This window comes from Perna viridis, chromosome 12, assembly GCF_037379345.1.
Source record: "Perna viridis isolate PV_CMFRI_1.1 ecotype Kerala chromosome 12, ASM3737934v1, whole genome shotgun sequence".
Taxonomy (NCBI): domain Eukaryota; kingdom Metazoa; phylum Mollusca; class Bivalvia; order Mytilida; family Mytilidae; genus Perna; species Perna viridis.
This window is the reverse complement of record NC_142456.1, coordinates 16,916,025-16,933,496: the sequence shown is the minus strand read 5'-3', so window position 1 is coordinate 16,933,496 and position 17,472 is coordinate 16,916,025. Positions and strand designations below refer to the sequence as shown.

Genomic DNA, 17,472 nt, shown 5'->3' with positions numbered 1-17,472 from the left:
AAGGTGTGGCACATGAAGAAAAAATACACAGACATTTTATTGCATAATCCAAGTATTTATATCTCAAAACCTCAAGACATTACTGTCAAAGTGTTTGAAAAGTTTGCCTTTTTAAGATATTGATAGGTCAAATTTAGTTGAAATGCACTGTGGAAAAATGGTAGGAAAATTTTCCTAAATTTTTCTTATATAAGCAGTCAAAAATATCTACATCACAGATGCTTCAGTATAAATTCAAATAGGTGTTCACTTGTTTTCTAGATGTGTTGAATGTATTTGAGGCAAAAAAGACCACATTGAGAAATATGATGTGCCACCCATTGCCTGATTCTTACACAGAATGGTCCTTAATGACATAAATCTTCTATGGAACCTGATGCCACTCCAGTTTTTGTACGAGTTGACATTGCTTGTAATATATTGTTTTTGTGTTACGTCTTGTTTTCCTTATCATTATTTTGTATTTGTAATCTTTTTTATTTCGGTTCAGTACATTGTGGAGATCGTTTGATTTTATTTCCTGTTTTTATATCTAGTCCATGTATTTTGGATTTAATGTCTCTGAATTGTTCCATTATTGACGCTTCGGTAATGTTGACGATGTTTTCTAAAAACAACTACATCTGCAACGTATATCAATTGTAAACTGAATTAAAGGTTGCTAATAAGAGCGTTTCCATGTGTAGGGGATTTTATTGTGTAATCGGTTTGACACTATTCCGTTGATTAAATAGCGTTGATATGCTATAAAAGAGCATTGTCATACAATTGACATGACATTGTAAATGTGCATACACATACCTAAAATCCATTGAACGGTCTCCTGAGCTTTGTTTGCGCGTAGAAAAAATAATTTAAGGAGGTAGACCTAGGGTAAGGGACATTACTCTTGCAATCAGTGATATGTTTGTATTATATTCAATTCCACCAAAGCCTGTCACGCTTTCATTTGAAACAGAATGAAATCAGTCCAAGTTACTTTGATGCTTACATGAGATTTGATGTAAAATGCTGAATACAAACAATCCAGTGATTTGTAAAAGTTGTGTCCTTATCCTCGGTCTACCTCCTTAAAAATTGTTGGATACTTTCCTTTATCATTTAACATGAGTTTATCTTTGCTAATTTTTCCTACTGTTGAGCTCAAATATAATTTGCCAAAATACTCTAACGCGATCTGAGTAAAAGTAGAATATGGTTGACTTCTAATTTCGACACATGGGTATTTCTTTCTATATAACCGTAACTTAAATAATAAACTTGATCTAACCTTTAATGTAGATGTGTATTATTGACGTCTGATTGCTGCACCTTAAACATACAAAAAACCCTGTCAAATAGTCTAAAATAATGCCAGTACCACATATTGTTCACTCATTAAAACCATTGACCAAGTAACGTTTCCGTTTCAACTAAGAAAGACAATACGATAAAATCAACATGAATGTCGTTAATTTTCCTGCTCTTACAACTTGTCTCTTTCCTTAAAATTACAACTCTTGTGATAATTGACAAATGAAATTAACCTATTACTATATAACGAGCATTAACGCTCTCTAATCTATCGTTAAAGCACTAAACCAAAACACATTTCAACTGATAAATGGTCTTTGAGGATTGTTAAGTCGGTGATACATGCTCAATGTTTGCTTCCATTTCAGTAAGTGAAAATTGAGGCGTAAAAGGGATAAGTAGTTTCTAAATTATTAGGTGGTTTCGTTTTTTATCGATATACATTTAACATTGGACTGTTAATCGGACTGTTAATAGAAGAATGTGCGATCGGAATTTCGAATAAAGAATAAAGGAAAGTAGTCAGCATGTTAATTTATCCAAAAAATATTTTATTTGTGATGAAATGGGATCAATTCAATTGTCGTACATGTCGGCTTTAGAATTCAACACACACTTTTTGTCGATTAACAATATCTAAACATCCATGTTACAATGTTCGAATTTCGCTTAGATACAAAGCTTAGTTGAAAAGCAACGTTCTATATCATTGCTCATTTTGTCCATTTTATGTTCATGTGACATGACAAAACAATGTTGAGTGTAGCCAGATATAACTCTGTCTGTAAAAATGATTTTCGTGTCAAAGTAATAAACAGTAGCCACTTCATAACTGAATTAATACGATTATCCCTAGGAAACATTTCTTATATGTAATAATAACCTCCTTTCACATTACTCTATTTTAAGATCTTTATTTTCATATTTAGCATTTATGTATTGTTCCGTTCGGAAACCTGCAGAGGGTTATATTTCATAAACTGGCTTTCATCTTCATATTTCCTAAATTCATTTGATATATCAAAACAGTTCCTATAATGATACTGAATATCAAGCGGTTATTATATTACCTGAATGAATGATTAATCGGGAGAAAGTTTGCATAAGAGTTGCCTGTTGCCTTTTTTTCACTTCATGCTGAATAAAACATATATGCTTTAACTAACTGAATTATTGGATGGGAGTTTCCATATCTCATTAATCTTAAAATTTGACTGGGAATATCTTTCTTGCTTTCTCTGACACATCTACTGTTATAGAAATGTCGTACTAAAAGTATCCTTTCGAAATGAGTTATATCATTTGGTAACTTTTAGGTCTTTAGTGATCACACATAACGTTTGTGGCAGAAAAAGTAAAAATTTTAGACATTTAGACATTTATTGTATAAATGCTTTTCCAATGTCGATGATAATGAGTCAGTTATTATATAACTCGGTGTCTATAATATTTTGTAGTTTTTTTTAATGTGTTTTGATGTACATTCATGAAGTAACGTTGTGTTATATAGTAATTTATAATAAATTTCAAAATAAGTGAAGTTATGTAGTACCATGAAATATGTGTGGATTCAAAGGCAGGGATAGATAAGTATTAGGATAATTGATAATTCGCTTTTGAAAGATTGTAAAAGAGTAATCAAGGGAACCAAGGTTATAGCGGTAATCAAAAGAATGCAATCCAGGAACAAAGACCAGACATGGAAAACCGACATACACAACAAAGAACATGAAGAAACTAAAATAATACATACAAAGTAACAAAAGTAAATGAGCAACTCGGACTCCACTAAAAACTTGGAGCATGGACCAGGTGCACCGGTAGAATAAGCGTCCTCAGCTTTTCTAGAAATACCCGCCGAGTTTCTTATAAAAAGTCAAGTCCGGAGTGGACGAAAGAGAAAAGGAAAACTATGACACGCTGGACAAATCAGTTTTCATGGCGCCGATTGATACACCGTAGGGATAGGGATAGGTAGGAATAGGTACGGATAGATAAGTATAAGGATAATTGATAATTCGCTTTTTTACAGATTGTAAATCGCATAACCGAAAAGTGTTTACAACTTTATTTGTTAGTACAAAACAGCAATAGGGTCTATAAGTCTTGTTCTAGTTTCATTTTCTTTACCGAAATTTCAGATGTAGAACGTTCTGAAATCCAAAGACCGGTCTACATTTTATTGTTTACTTCCAAGATCTCAAAACGTTGTATTACAATGCAAAAGCTTCTATTTTACGCTTTTCTTAACACTATTATCATGTGGAAATAGATATTTGTCATTTTTATTGGTATTTTTACATGTTTTGCTTTTATATACTGAATCAAACGCTCTGAAAATGACAAATCTCTAAGTATTTGAATGGTAGACAAGGGCCCATTCTCGTGAAACCACGGAGTCACATGACGAGACTTACAAATCCTATTCTTCATATGCAAACCTCCCATGAAAGCACAACGTTATCAAATCAAATGCCTACCAATATAGTACCATTCTGGATAGTTGTAATTTCAGCTTATTTTATTAAGGCGAGTACTAAGTAACGATTCCAATAACAAGTTATTTGTGTCACCTTGGCACGAGGCCAATTAGTTGATCCCGTGGTTCATTCTTTAGATGAACGAACACGAACTGTCCAGTAATATGATTAATTGAAACGAAAAATTCCTTTGATTAAGGAACCATATGGTTTTTGTATTGTAATTGTCTAGGCGGCAATCAAGGACGTGGTATATGATTACAAATTATTTGCCTCGGCTTTTTATCAAAGTAATTTTATCACAGACAATGTGGTAGTTACATGGATTTAGACATTGTTGAACAGTTCCTGAGTATGATGACGAAAATCAGAATACATCAGAAAGAATATGATACTTAATTATAGAAGATTAGGTTTATTTATAGTGAACACAATTTTAGACTTATGTGATAAAGACATTTTCACTTTTTATATTTTCACTCCTAATTAAAAAATACATATTAATTGCAATACTATATGCACGTTATATAAAATTATTTACATGAAATAATACTTTAAATTTAAGGGGCATTATTTTCTTTAGTTGTTCGGAAACAAAGGTCTGATTTGTTTTTGCCATCTGCTTTCATGACTTCTTTACTCCCTATTGTAGCATGAGACGTTCTACCTCTCTTTTTTTTTTTTGAGTATTATTTATAAATACATTAGAAAGTTATTGACAGCTTGAGAGTTTACACATTTAGTACATATGAACAAAGTCACATGTACATTTTTTATAAGTCAAACAAGCTAATTGGTATTACTTCTAATGGAAAGTGCATTGCTTAGAATTGTACGTGTTCCACACTAAGGAAGTTTAACTTTTCAAATATAAACATCCGGTATGTCATATTTGTTTTTGTCCATAATCATGTTCTCTTAGACATTACAATTGACATATATCAATCTATAATGACAATACTGCCTTTTCATCGTTTAACAAAGTCTGGTGCTAGTAAAATGTATGTTCGATTACTATTTTTTCAGTACATAACAATGCCCTTTGAAGACCGGGCATTCAGAAAGGTGTAATTTCATATAATTCGGTGCTTATATTGCATGTGAAGTTGGCTATCATCGTTTCAAAAATGATCAAAACAATTTTTGAACTATGGTAAATAATAATGTAGCACTGCACAATTTATCAAACCATTTTTGATTTTGAAATGCAATGTTGATATGGTTATCTAATTAACTGAGATTCGTAATGCATTCAATTTACATATATCAGCTTTATCGTACATCTAGTTGGATATGTTTTCAGTGTTTACTGAATAAAATTTAATTAAACGTAGATCTGCATTTAAAAACAAATTAAAGCAATGATTTTTTGAAATTTTACTTGTTGATTTAGCAATTTATTTTATATTTAAAATGAATATAACAACATTTCATAGATTAATGGGCGCTTTTGTTGAAGCCATTACTTAAATTCCGATTTCAATTATTCTAATGAAACAATCCATACATTTTTTGTCCGCGTCAGAACTTGTTTTTATGTTCTCTTTCCGTTGACAATAAAATCGTAATTGCTAAATTGAGCTTGCCATCTCGAGGGAAACCTGCTCTTTTAGGTGTTTCTATGTTAATTTGACTGATGGTGTCTATATTTTTATTTCCGTTTCCATGTCGGGGATCATCTATTTGGGGTTCATTAAGATCTATTGAGATAAAAAGAAATATATAATTGAATAAATAATCGATGAAAAAACGGGTAAATAACAGCCTGTGTTCACTGTTCAATATTAAGAATCATGCATTGTGTCGTGGCTTACAGCTGATCAGTATGTTAATATCAACATGTGCAAGTTATGTCTAAACTACATAATTATTGACCAAAAAGTACGACGCATTAAGAATTAAGGTTTGATCAGGAATATCACCATCGAAGCTCATGGTCAATCCATAAAAAAAAACATGAAACAGAGGCGATCTTCATGCACAATACAATTGCAAGTACATACAACACCGAAGGTAAGAAAAACAAGACTTCAGACAGAAAAAAAAAACAAAAACAAAAACAAAACAAAACAAAAAATTAATAAAAAAAATTTAAAACACTTTTATTAATTACTCTCATTGAATGACATATTACTTGCCCGCTGGCGAATTAGCTTAACAATTAAACAAATGTATAATCAGTCACATACTTTGAAACGAGGTTAATCAAAGTACAACCGATGTAATCAAGACCCAGGTAATTTTGTCGACATGTATTTATAGAAGATAATGTAGAATGTAAAACTATCAGCTACAATAGCAAAATAAATAAAATCTTTCAAAAAAGACATAAAAATCTTTCAAAAAAGATATATGAGTAAGGATTCAGTTTGACTTACAAAAGAAGATTGTTTAGTGTCTTCTTTGGTGTTAAAATAAGAGCATTGGTAGGAGATAAAAACCTGATTGCCTGATTGTCAAAGTCACTACTTTGGAATATTTGTACTTTGGACTTTTATCTAATACTGACCGTAATATTGTTTCGCTGTATATGAAACAACAAACACATTTTCTTTTGACCATTCCTAATAATTTAATTAAAAACTTATTTTTTGCAATTCAATTGCCATTTAAAATCCCGTAAAGCGTGTTCTGTCGTAGCAACAGAGAAATCTTGTTTATTTAGAATAACACTGGTAATTTCAGTCAGTCAAAACCACAAGCAAAATTAGATTTAAAACATGTTTAACAAAAAAGTCTACAAATATGAGTTGATCATTTTAAGCACCAAATAGTTCAAAAAAGTAACTATGCCTATTTCAAGACCTTTGACATGAGTTGGTGGTCACATTTGCATGTAAGCCGTCTTTTCATACCAAAAGCATAATTATTAACTTAATCAAATTTCTAATTTCCGCAGATTTTGTCAAGTGAATATACTCCCCAAAATCAAGTTTCGCGGTTTGATAAAAAAAAAATGATAAGTAATAAATATCAGATTCACGTGTATTATTTTTTTGCTTGCGAGTCCAACTCGGAGAAAGCCAAATTAGTGCTCTGTGAAAATTAAATACGTTCACATTAACAAGTGAACACAAGTAACCCCCAAATGCTTGACGACCAATTAAACTTCATTTGTACTGCACCACTACAACGTTATTTATAGATAAGATTTTGAACAGTTGGTACTCATCCTGTCTATGAATGACAAGAGGTGATCAAACCTGTCAATTGCAATCTCCGCAGCAGTTGGTATCTGACATACTTTATAAGATGACCCTGTGCTAATCAATCACTAGCTTTTAACCTTATATAGCTAAGGTCAAATAGAAATCAGATCATTCTACTCAACTTACATAAGATCGCAATCGCACCAATCGCTGTTCACCAGATGTATTTTTGTGTCTTGCTTGATTAATGCATCGTGAAATTGCCAATGATTTTGTCCGTAAGCGTGTATTCTTGTATTTTCAGTTTTTCAGCCAGTCAGCCTCTCAAATACATTAGATTTCCTATTGTTTGTACATTTGGTTTTGCTTTACTATTACAAAACAAACCAAAAAGCCTACTGGCCCCAAAACCAACAATATCAATCGTTCATTTAGTTCAATTTAACTCAAAACTCTTCAATAACCTAAACAAATTCAAACAGACGTTTGAAAGCTGAAATCATTTTGTTTGTTATACTGTGGTATCACGTAAAGTAATTGGTGAAAATTTTTAATGCAATATATACTTTTTACTTTGTAGGAACAATCAAGAAATAGACGGTCGATTAACCTTTTGGAAGCTCTAAAGAAATGGAAATTAACAACAGACAGTCCAACAACTACACCGTTCACCCCTATTGACCGGATATCCGGTGTTCATCACGATGGAATTCGAGAAATAACTGATAAGATTAACTGGGAGAAACTTTATGAAAAATTACTGAACTCAGATAATAAATCATTTGAAGAGGTTTTAAAAGATTTAAGTCCAGATGACCTTTTAGTTTATGAAGATACAATTAATCCAGATGATATTGAAAAAGTGAGAACATTTTTACTTTCAAAGTTAGACAAAAATAAAAAGTACGAATCTCAATCAAAACGAGGCCTTGACACTCTTGGGAGCATGGGTTTTCATGACTTCCGGAAGCGAGGCTTAGATACACTAGGTGGCATGGGATTTCACAGCTTTAAAAAAAGACTAAATGGACAAAACGGTTATACAGATTTTGGAAAAAGGGGTTTAGATACCCTCGGTGGCATGGGCTTTCACAATTATAAAAAAAAGGGATTAGATACATTAGGAGGTATGGGATTTCATAATTTTAAGAAAAGTGTTTCTGATGAAAATCAGGCACACATCATAAAGAAAAGAAGCCTGGATACCCTAGGTGGAATGAGCTACCATGACTACAAAAAACGAGGCCTAGATACTCTGGGTAATATGGGATTTCATGACTTCAAAAAGAGAGGTCTCGATTCACTCGGTGGAATGGGATTTCATGATTTCAAGAAAAGAGGTTTAGATACCCTTGGTGGAATGGGATTTCACAATTATAAACGTGGACTTGACACACTTGGTGGCATGGGATTTCATGATTACAAACGTGGGCTAGACACACTTGGAAGCATGGGATTCCATGACTTTAAACGCGGACTTGATACACTTGGTGGTATGGGATTTCATAATTACAAAAGAGGTCTTGACACATTAGGAAATATGGGATTTCATGACTTTAAAAAAAGAGGTATCGATACCCTTGGTGGAATCGGATTTCACGATGCTAAACGAGGACTAGATACACTTGGTGGTATGGGTTTCCTTGATTACAAAAGAGGACTCGATACATTAGGAAGTATGGGATTTCATGATTACAGAAAACGTGGAATCGATACGTTAGGAGGTATGGGATTTTTCGACTACAAAAAGAGAGGGTTAGATACTCTAGGCGGAATGGGTTTTCATGACTATAAACGCGGATTAGATACGCTTGGGAGTATGGGGTTCCATGATTTTAAGCGAGGGCTAGATACCCTGGGGGGTATGGGTTTTCATGATTCAAAAAAGAGGGGATTCGATACCCTAGGCAGTATGGCATTCCCTATATATAAGCGTCAATTGGACATCAACATGGCAGATGAATATCCAAGTGATGAAGAAATTGCCGATATACTTGATGATCTCAATGACCAACTATCTTTAGCAGATGACAATACAATTTTAAATAGCCAAAGTAATACAGGCAGATTAAAGCGAAACGTGAACATGGCAGAAGAGCCACCTAAACAAAAAAGTAGACGATGATAAAACCATTAGCATTTGTAGCTTGAAACAATTCGTATTGGCAACATGCAAATGGATTTTTTTCAGGAAAATGGTTGGTGAACAATTTAACTGTGATAATGCTGATTCAATCACATAATTGCTTATGGAGGTCGAGGACGAAAGCAGTGGCAATGTCAGTCTGAATAAAATAGAAATCAGACTCAGTTTGTGAATCTTATTTTTATACATTCCTGACAACAAAATATGAGAGACAACATCTTTATTGTGTTGTGAGGTTTATTCAACCGACTATTTTACTTTAGTTTTCATATCTTTATCTGAAGCGAAAATAAAAGAATATACTAAGGATTTAAGGGCGTTTTAACTTATAATCAAGGGACATAATGTGTTTTTGTAGCCTTATTTTCCATGTAATTTTCTCTGATGCTCATAACACAGTTTAGTAAACTTTGCCAAATTACCCAGCAATGCGATTCTGTATTTAAAAAAAACTATATAACATCTATTTCATTAACCGATTTAACCTTTACAATACTTTTACTGGCAACTTACACGCATTTTTCATCCCCACTGTATATAGCTAAAATAAAAGAATTTAATTTAAGACATCATTAATTATTTTCTTACACACTCACCAACCAAGAAAATGCATCAGTTATTTTTATTTGCTTGCAATCTGAACTGTGGAGGCAAACAAAACAACAAGACTCGAACAAAAATAGAAGCAATTGCATATCAGTAAGATTAAACAAAACTACAAAAGACGTTTCCCCATTTCAAAGATCTCTCCTTCCGCTCAACAGGGTCAACTTCATTTGCTCAAGAGCTTGTAAAACGACAGCAGTCTAACTATGGGTCATCACACCACATTTAAATGATTACGTATTGTAGGTTTTATGTACATGTAGCCATGCTATAATATAACCCATATTTTAGCTGAATTTGTCGATTCAATTCTTCTATACAAAACTCGGTAATAATACATGTTTCAGTCTGCTTCATAGAAGTTTCGAAAATGTTGTGTTCAAAAGCTAATGCAGCTTTTATTTGTTTTACAGAAAGTAGGCATTTAATGACAATTAATCAGTTTTACTTATTCGAGATTACCATACTTAAGCATTTATGCAATAACCTCTTCACTTAAACTTATGCCAATTGGACTTCGAGTCTTAAGTAAATAATAAGTTTGTAGTGAATATTTAGGTTTTAGTATTTTTCATATATGACAATTTCCTGTTTTATTGTTCAGTATAAATAGTTCATCTTTTGAACAAAAATATAGCCTTCAACACGTGTTCCTAAGCATTATTCACAGTACAATCTGTTTTACATTGGTATTCGGCTTACCAAGGTTAAAAATGTTAAATTGATATCAACGGACTTCAATGGTAACCAGTTTAGACAGGTTTTCCAATTATTCAGGAGTTGGTTACGATAGGTTTCAATGTACTAATATCAATATTAAGCAAAACAAATTAATACATGTATTTTGTATCAACAAAAAATATCGTCATTTTTTACATTTATATCTGATCTTTCACGGAAAATGTGTTTTGCAATACACAACAAACAAAAATACTAAATGCTTATGTACAGACGCTATTTTCAAAAGTACACAAATAAACCACAATACTGTGATCGACAATGATGGGTATTAACAAAAGTTCCGACAAATGATGAAATTATTTTTCTTTTCTGTTTTTTTTCACTTTATTAGTAACATTCAATCAAAGTTGGTGAATGGTTAAATAAAGAGATATTATAAAAAAACATCGTCTCAAAATAAGAAAACGACTAGGAAAGAGAATCTAGATTGCATTAATACATACAATAACTAAACGAAGCTTACTATTTAATTTGCCTGAGTACGTACAAATGAGATGCACCGACTGCGTAAAGATACTTCAAGAAACATTGTTTAGTTAAAATTGTAAACAATACAATAAATCTATATCTTCATTTGTCTTTAAAGTGACATAAAAGTAAAATACGAAATATTTGTAAGCTCACATTTTGAATAGTATAGTTAAAATCATATTTATAAGTAAATTGTGTTTTTGTTTTCAAATTCGATATGTTCATTATTACCTATTTGTTTTAACTTTGCATATACATTGTTATTACTGGAGAATAAATGTGGAAACATTGGTAAAAAGGTACTTCTCTTAAGAAAGATGAAAAATGTAATGCTCAAATCAATGATGAAGTGGTACTTCTCTAGATCTTTCATATAATTCATCAATAAATCAAGTATATAGACTATTTTTTGTAATACTTACCATTGCAATGTAGTAATAATAGTTTTAATTCAGGTTACTTTGCTTTATTGAAGGCTAATACGTGAAATGCATGTTTGTCTGAACGCTGGTCAGTTTCTAGGAGCAACATCAAGGATGTACCATAGCCGTTAAAATGCTGATTTCCAAAGTTTTATTTGAATTTTAAAAGAGCTATTATTTTCTCACCTGATCTTCCACATACAAACTTTTCGGTATGAAAACAAGTGTTTTGAAAAAAAAATGTCTTTCGATTTCGATTTTCAACTTAAAAAACTTAGCTCGTCATATCGAGTATGAATTTCTAACAAAAGTTTATATTTTGCATTATTGACTAACGTTCGAATATTAGCCTAAATATGACCAAAAGTGTCAATACAACACACACATGGGATTCAGCCGCATAATATGGCTATTGCCCATCTAATACGTCTTATCGGCCTGGTTAAAACCCATCTTGGCCTAGGCTAATATGACGTATTGGACGAGTTTGTCAATAAAGATATAATTGCGAAAGGTTTTTTATATTGGCTGAGTTATTGGTCCTGGACTTTTTCTATGCCTCATTCCAATATGGCTAGCCTCAGATCAATAACTAAGCCAATATGGAAAACCTTACGCAATACCACTATATCAAAAATGTATAAAATTTTAGTTTGAAAAACTAAGGTCCAAATTCAATCCAACCTGTGCTACTCATTTGGTTCTTTTTCATCACTTCGAACTTTAATGTAGTAATGTATTTTGTATGGTATTTCACTATGAGACAATAAAAGTTTGTAAAGTAGTGCTACATGTATACTACACAACGAGACTTTCGTAATAATTATAATGATGACCTGGAGGAATATTGAGACTAGAATCTTTTGAGAGTAAAAGCAAGGTGACAATGATTGAAACGGCAACAGGAGATTTGTGATAGACAACATGATTAGATTCAACACCATTTTAAGACAAATTTACAAAAAAAAAATTCAGAAGCTAAATGATAACGGAACAATCTTGACATCAATACAAACTTTGAGTATGGACAAGTTGCCCCGACAGGAAAGCGTTTTCATGAATCAACCAACAAGTTAAATATCAATTGTTAAATTCGAAAGAAGAAGAAAAAAAATGACTGTGTAGAAATAGGCATGTTTTGATCGAGATTTAACGGTAATATAAAGTTGTTCTTAAGTCTTAATTGTACGATGCTTAACATGTTTTAAACATTCCGTGTACCTTCGGCAGGTCGTGGCATTACGTATGAGCTGTGATACACTTCATACAAATGATTTCGGGCGTTAGTATATTTTCCTTTAATGAATTTGACATATCAAAAACAAGAACATTATTTCATTAAGTTTATTCGATTTTCAAACTTCTTGCCCGGAGTGAGAAAATTATTTATCGTCTCTCAATAAATTAAATGGCGATGGCGACGTCATGGCGTTTTTAACGTTGTTCTCCCGTAACAATCGTTGACGTCACAGATAGACGATAGCTAGAATTCCAAAACGACACAGATTCCCAATGACGTTTTCGTTTTGAAAAATTTAAAAAGCAGAATCTTCAACTCTAGATTCTCGTTTATGAAATTTCGAAAATTTTCCATAATCAACTCGCAATCGTTGAAGATTCTATAAATAATCTGCTAATCTAATAACAGCATCATTTAGTTATGATTTTAGAATATATTTGTTTGTTTGTATATTGTATTCAGAGCTACTCATAAAGACCATGCAAAAATGCATATCCTTTTCTTACTTCCTTTTAAATGACCAAAAAAATTGTATCATTAAATTGAAGTTATATTTTTTTTTCAATTTGATGTATTTTCTAACTTAATGGCAGTTTTGAATGAAGCACATTTTTCTTATATAATCAGTAAAAAAGTAGCAAATGCTTCAGGATACATTTGAATCGGTTTTCAATTGTGTTCAAGATCTATTGAATATTCTTGAGGTTACAAAATACCAAATTGAGAAAATGATTGCCACTCATAACGTGATCTTTACACAGAATGGTACTTAATTGTGTTCATCAATTTAACTCATGTTACCGCTTAACAACATTAACTCTTTAAGGTTATTACTTGTATAAAAATTTGCATACTGTATATTTGATTCAATGGCAATTTCTCGGCCAATCTCTTTGATTCCGAGTATTGCCGGGATTAGCCGAGGATGTACTGATTGTATTTAATTATGTCCACATATCAGAATGTATGTTGTTGCCGGAGGATATTTAGTAGTCAGGACAACGGTTGACGAAACTGGTTTTCATTAAAATAACTCCCGGTTATTATAACCGGAGTCGTATTTATACGATTGTTTTCTCGATATTATCATTTTATTAATCATAGTCAGACATTAAATTAAATTACGTCTAAAGGCACCAATTTCAGGTCATACAGTGTGTTTCTTCAGATATTGTTTCATACGGTATTAAGTATGAAAAGAGTCACACATATTATTTACTTAGTATTATTTTTTTTTAATAAAATGAGATAGATGCAATTAAAGGTTGGTATATATGTATGAAAGTCCGCCAGTTATTATTATTTGTTGGATTATTATTGCGCAAGTTTATTTTTATTTTGAATTCTATAATTTGTTTACTGTTGATGATTGCCTTGTTTTTTTTTATTTTGTTTTAACACGTTGATGATAAGAACAATTAATTACAGATAATTAAGAAAATAAGTGTCGTGCTTTACTGAATACAATCAACGAAGCTAAACAAATCCGTGAATTTTGACAAAGATATGACATTATTTGTCAAAATATCAAAGTTCAATTAAGAAAATAGAAAAAAAATTGAAGTTGTACATACGACCAAAAACTATTTTACCTATTAGCATTGTTCATACGGAAAATTTAGAACGATATAAGTAGCACTCCAGGTAAGGATCATGCAAAATGTGATTTTTGGGTAAAAAGCCTACATATTTTTATTTTTGATATTTTGTTTGAAATGTCATAGTAAACAGTAATAAACATGTGTTTTTTCATATAACCCGTGCTCTGAGGAGATAAACATAATATAGATTGCACTGTAGGTTTCAAAAATTAAGGGAGATAACTCGGTAAATGGCGCTCAAACATAATATAATCTACTTTATTTTCAATGTCGATTATCTCCTAAGATTTGAATGAAAAAATCCATATTAAAACAACTTAATTACAAAAATAAAAATGTGTAGCCCTTTCTTGGGGTGTATCACATTTTTCAGATTTTGCGTGATTCTTACAAAGACAGCTACTTAAATATAAAATTGATCGTATATGATAATGATATTAAATTGATTCGTGTACTAGATAATACAATAAACTGAAAGCACAATAAATTGAGGAAACAGACGATAATAAGTCAAACATCAACGCGTGTACTCAATGGAATCATAAATATTCAGGTTTCCTCTAGCTATACAATATTTTAAACACGAACCGTCAATTTTTCAATAAACTAATAGATTTCGAAATGAGCATTCGGTAATCAAATTTCACCGGTTTATCTCAAAGTTTTCATCTAGATAGCGAGACAATGGTAGGTGTTGGTAGTAACATGACAACTTATTAGGTTAAAATGATACCATTAAGGTTTAGACGGTCAGATGGTTTATATTCTTTCATGGTTCTGGCCTTGAATAACGATGAACCTATTATTTGTAGGTATTTTACTATTTGAAGGTGCTTAAGAGGAATCGAAAATAATGAATGTCGGATTTGAAACGAAAAAAGACTTTCATTCACCTGTTGTTTTTTATCTCAGCTGGCCGAGGGCCATATGAGCTAATGCCATCACTTGGCGTCCGTCGTTGTTAACAATTTTCAAAACTCTTCTCCTCTTAAACTTCTTGACCAATTGGAACCAAACTTCGTATGAATGTTCCTTGGTTGTTCCTTTTTCAACGGTTTTCGCTTTTTTTAATGTTATTTCTTTCAAAAATCTTCTCCTCTGACACTATTGACCAATTGGAACCAAACGTGGTATGAATGTTCCTTGTGGTATCTTGCATAGAACTGAAGTGGTGATTTTTGATCCGTCGAAAAACATGGCCGCCGTTACTAAAAATAGAACATAGGGGTCAGACAATAGGTTTTCGCACATATCTCCAAAACGGTTAGGTTTAGCTCATTTTGAAAGTAAGTGTGTTCAGCATGATGAGCTTGATCTGCTGTCAAATTTTCATTTTAATATATTAAGCCATGTTGGAAATAATGTCTTTTTTCAAAGTTTTTTGCTATTTCAAATATTATTTCTTTCAAAAATCTTCTCCTCTGACAATAATTTACCAACTGAGACAAAACTCGGTATAAGTGTTCCTTGTGGTTATCTGCATAGAATTGAAGTGGTTTTGTTTATCCGTCGAAAAACATGGCCACTGTTACTAAAATAGAAGATAGAGGTCAGACAGTAGTTTTTTGCATATATCTCCAAAACTGTTACGTTTAGTCAAAAGTCTTTCAATGGCTGAAATGATCCTTATTTTCAGAACTACAGAAGTCTTCAGGCATAAAATTTGTCAGACGCCTTTTTATAACCTTGACAGGGGAACATGACAGGTTTCTTTACAGTTTACAGCCAATGTCTTGAAAAATATGATAGATTTAGACTTTCATTTACATTTCATTTATGACAAGTTCTATCAAAGTTTTCTTGAGTCAAAATTGTTGGACAACATCTTGTTTAATTTATTGCCCCTGAAAGGCAAAATTCAAACCAGGTGAGCGATTCAGGTACCTGGGAGCCTCTTTGTTTTTCTTTTTTGTTTTGTTGGTTTGGTTTTATTTTTGTTTTTGTTTGCCTGATTGTTAGTTATTTCAAAAAATGATACCTAATTGAACATGCAAAATAAAGGAAATATCACATCAAAAATGATAAAAAAACAATATATGGTCGTATTTTCTGCCACCATATATTGTCACCATTCGAAACCATCATATTAGCTATCCGTACTTGACCTTTTTGAACTGATTTTTAAGGTATTTAAACCCCACCGCATTGTTTGCGCTTGACCCAAGTCAAGAATTTCTGGGCTCCGTATGTATATTTTCGTTTTCGCTATTAATCTACTTTCTTCTATTTTGCTGGATTACATGGTGGCACCTATCTATAAAAAAAAACTTCTAAGGTCAGCTGCAGCCTACCTTTTGGTTTCCTGGTCATTTATTGAATATGCATGGGTGCCCTTGAGTTGCCATGTTTTGCCATCCCAGTGGGTTTGTAGTCTTTTTGTAATATTTTGTCATATTCACCTAGTCCAATCACCTTATATTTGCTATCTATACTGTCTACATATAGATAAATGCAGACAGTAAGATGATTATGCAATATATATAGCTACAATAAACTAGCACCGAAGTACCTAAACCTTTCAACAACAAAAGACAAATGTCTCATTTTCAATCGAATGACCCTTGGGAAATCATTTTACACAGGTTGCAATTTTACAAACGAAATATGTTTTCCAACCTGGAAAAGAAATGTATACTGAATACTATTGTGTCTTCTCTTTGCGTTGGAGCGATCATTTACAAAGAAATAAAAAGAGATTAATGCTTTGTGTGTTCATCATTATCGTTTTTCAAACAAAATAACTGCTTGTGGAACGGGTTTTCAAATTGCGAAATTCGTTATTTATCATCAATTTGGGCTTTTATTGCCATATTAAACCAAAAAAAAAAAAAAAACAGAAAAAAAACGCAAATATTTGCACAATGATAAGACTTTAGTTATCGTAGACAATAATAGGTCTTGATTACCATACACTTTTCATTGATACCAAACTAATGTTTTACGATACCTAATTCCCCCTATATTTAAAACATTATGTTTACATATTTGTACAGCATTAAGTTTTCTTTTCAATTAAAGCCTATATTTTGATAAAAAAATGAAAATCATTTACTTTATTTCCCTTCAATAACCCCGTCCTCCCCATTTTAAAAATCCTGCACTCATGTGCATATCACATCGAACCCTTCCCCGGTAACCATCCCTTGAATACAATATAATGAGAAGTTTGACAAATACAAAAACTGCTGTCGGCACATTTATCAACGTATCAAAACGAACCTTTGTATAACAAACAAATCTATTTGTTGGAATCTTCTCACTAATTGGTTCAAAATGGTCACAGAACTATGCGTTTTTATTGAACGTGGCAAATAATAAGTTTA

The 17,472-nt window shown here is 32.0% G+C and overlaps 1 protein-coding gene across 1 annotated transcript in view; it reads left to right on the top strand.

Annotated features, from left to right (window-relative positions):
• LOC148601487 (uncharacterized) overlaps window positions 1-9,377 on the top strand; it is a 42,299-nt gene extending 32,922 nt beyond the window's left edge. The window contains exon 2 of the mRNA XM_088555550.1: window positions 7,503-9,377. Within this exon, the coding sequence (XP_088411676.1) occupies window positions 7,503-9,047 (1,545 nt within the window). The 3' untranslated portion in view covers window positions 9,048-9,377. The remainder of the gene's footprint in view (window positions 1-7,502) is intronic.
• The last annotated feature ends 8,095 nt before the right edge of the window (window positions 9,378-17,472 follow it).